This window comes from Halyomorpha halys, unplaced genomic scaffold (assembly GCF_000696795.3).
Source record: "Halyomorpha halys isolate HHAL.00 unplaced genomic scaffold, Hhal_1.1 Scaffold747.1, whole genome shotgun sequence".
Lineage (NCBI taxonomy): Eukaryota > Metazoa > Arthropoda > Insecta > Hemiptera > Pentatomidae > Halyomorpha > Halyomorpha halys.
In genome coordinates, this window is record NW_027111002.1 from 239306 (window position 1) to 241850 (window position 2545).

Consider the following 2545-nt stretch of genomic DNA (forward strand, 5'->3'; position numbering starts at 1 on the left):
GTGATTAACCTACACTGACATACTTGAATCCTGTATGCTCTCTCTCCACTACACAACTTCTCCACAGCCTCTCGGCTCATGATAGTACTGGAACTACCAGTGCCTACCAGAAACCTCACCCCTGCAATCTCTATTATAGGCAAACCGCCGTGTTCTCCTCTCATAAAGGCCGTGCAGGTTGGGGCGCAGGTTCCAGTGCGCTCGGTTCGGAATGTTGTGGGTTCGATTCCCATTTAGGGCAGTTAACATTCATTTTTCGGCGGTCCCGAAGAATGAATCTTGACACTCCCACCTTGGTTACAATGCGGCGCCAACTTAAGTAGTTGTTCCCCAAGTACTTGTTCCCCCACCAAATACCAGTACCACCAGTACCTACTAAAGTTACCTAACCCACACCAATCCATGTAAATTTAAATTACAATTATTTAACAGTCTAATTATGTGAGTGATTTATATAACTCATAATTATCATAATAATAATAGCTTATAAATAATGTAATACAACTCCTTTACTCTCCTTAAGTCATAATTTATCTTTAGCTTTATCCTTACAAACAAATAACACCTATTTCACTACATTTTGGCTGAATATTAATAACTAGCTGTTCCTTGCGATTGATATGTTATCAATGTGTCTGTTTCGTACATGACAAATTAAATCTGATAAACATGAGAATAAAAAAATATTTTTCATTTCATTTCAGTATTGAGTTTTCTATTGTATAACATAATGAATAACATAATACATACCTTTAGTTTTAATTGTATTCCATTTCCAAAATCACCAATGATAAGTTTGCAGTCATTATCAGCATTGAGATCACCTAATGCCAGGCATGAGCATAAGGTCTGAAGATCTGCACTTGTATCTGTGAAAGCTTCTATCCATGGAGTTTGTTGTTTCGGTCTGCAAATTATCGTTCATATTATAGTTTTATAAATCTTAATTTGTAATACAGTATGATATATTACGCTGACAACGCTATTTCCCAAAAATAAAACGGTAGCTATTTTGTTTTTTTTAATAAACATGAAAAGAATCAGTTTTGTTTTCAAACCATCGTATTCGGCGTTTTGTTATCTTTAAGGACTAAGTTCTGAACGTCAAGACACTGGGTCTGTCATTATTTATTTCATAGTGGGCCCTAAAGGTGGGTTTTGACATTCCCACTAAGTTATGCACATATATGTTAAATATTGTGTTTAACCTAATTCCTCATAATATTTTTGCACCATTCCTATTATGACAATCTAGCTTTAAGAACCCTGTTGTAGAAACTCATCTCTTTCCATGGAATCGTAAACATAGCAACGTAAGCTTTCTGGAACCAGTGTGATTTTCCTTTATATGTTTGTTCATTACTCCCGGTTTTCTCTTAATCCATCTCCACACATCTTTCTGGTATTGTTCTTTTAGACTTCAAGTATTTAATTTTCTCTAAATTTACAATAAACTTTTTTTTAATTAGTCTTTGTAGCTTTCACTAGAATAACTGGCACAACCGTAAGGACATAGTCAAGTTAGTCACCCTACGTTTTATGATAGATGGTTTATTTTATGTTTTTCCTTGTAATCGTAAACAAGGAAAAAGATCTTAGCCATTAACTATTTTTATCAATTGTATTCCAGTATTGAACAAATAGTAGTGTATGATAGCATGTATCTAATACAGATATGTAAAACCAAATAAAATGCGTTTGTAATTCACCCAATATTCGTGTTTAAAAATTTAGTTTCATGCAGATTATTAAATTAATGGAAAAATAGCTTAAGGCTAAATGTACCACTTCAGGGGACGCGCCGAAATTAGTAGAATTTACTTTTCAATTTTCTCCTGAACGGATGGTCCGATTTTGTATCGGTAAAGAGCATTTTGTGTTTTATATGAATATAGAATTTTCTGAAAGTAGGTTTTAAAACACCAATCGAATGATAAGGAAAAAACGATGCAAAAATATGAGTTAACGATAATTTTTTTTTAAAATGTGGCCTTATAGGCATTTGTAGAAACGTTCACTAAAACCAATGAGAGATTCCGCGAAATTATCGCATTTATACAGTGATCGTAAAGAGAAAAATACGTTTTTGTTTACAAATGGAAGGAAGCAGTATGAGTTAGTTACCGGCTGAAACCAAACGGCAACTCAAACGGCTACAAAAACTAACTTTCTCTTAGCAATACATGCATGAATTTGCTTCTCCCCCCCCTCTCCCCACTAGGTACTATCTAATTATTATTTCATGAATAGTAAAATTTTAGACTATTGCTCGATTTTACTTTTTTATTAGATGTTTTGATTTATTCAAATTATCAACAACTATTGGCTGTTTTGTACTTTCAAAAAATAATTTATCGAAGATTGAATCAATAAATAATTCTTTAAATTTATTAGTAGGATAGAACCCTATCAGTGAGGTAGGAGGAATATTATTTTTTTATATTATAAGGAAATATTTTGGGGGTAGGAATTGACGAAGTTTATATAGCAGACCTGGATGCCAGACTCGATCAAAAGCTTGTTCAACATCGAGGAAGACTCCCGT

At 33.5% G+C, this 2545-nt stretch overlaps 1 protein-coding gene across 3 annotated transcripts in view; it reads right to left on the reverse strand.

Annotated features, from left to right (window-relative positions):
• BBS1 (Bardet-Biedl syndrome 1) overlaps positions 1-2545 on the reverse strand; it is a 64725-nt gene that overhangs the window by 43559 nt on the left and 18621 nt on the right. For all 3 annotated transcript variants that reach the window (XM_067049087.1, XM_067049086.1, XM_067049088.1), the window contains exon 2: positions 751-907. In XM_067049087.1, the coding sequence (XP_066905188.1) occupies positions 751-907 (157 nt within the window). The remainder of the gene's footprint in view (positions 1-750; positions 908-2545) is intronic.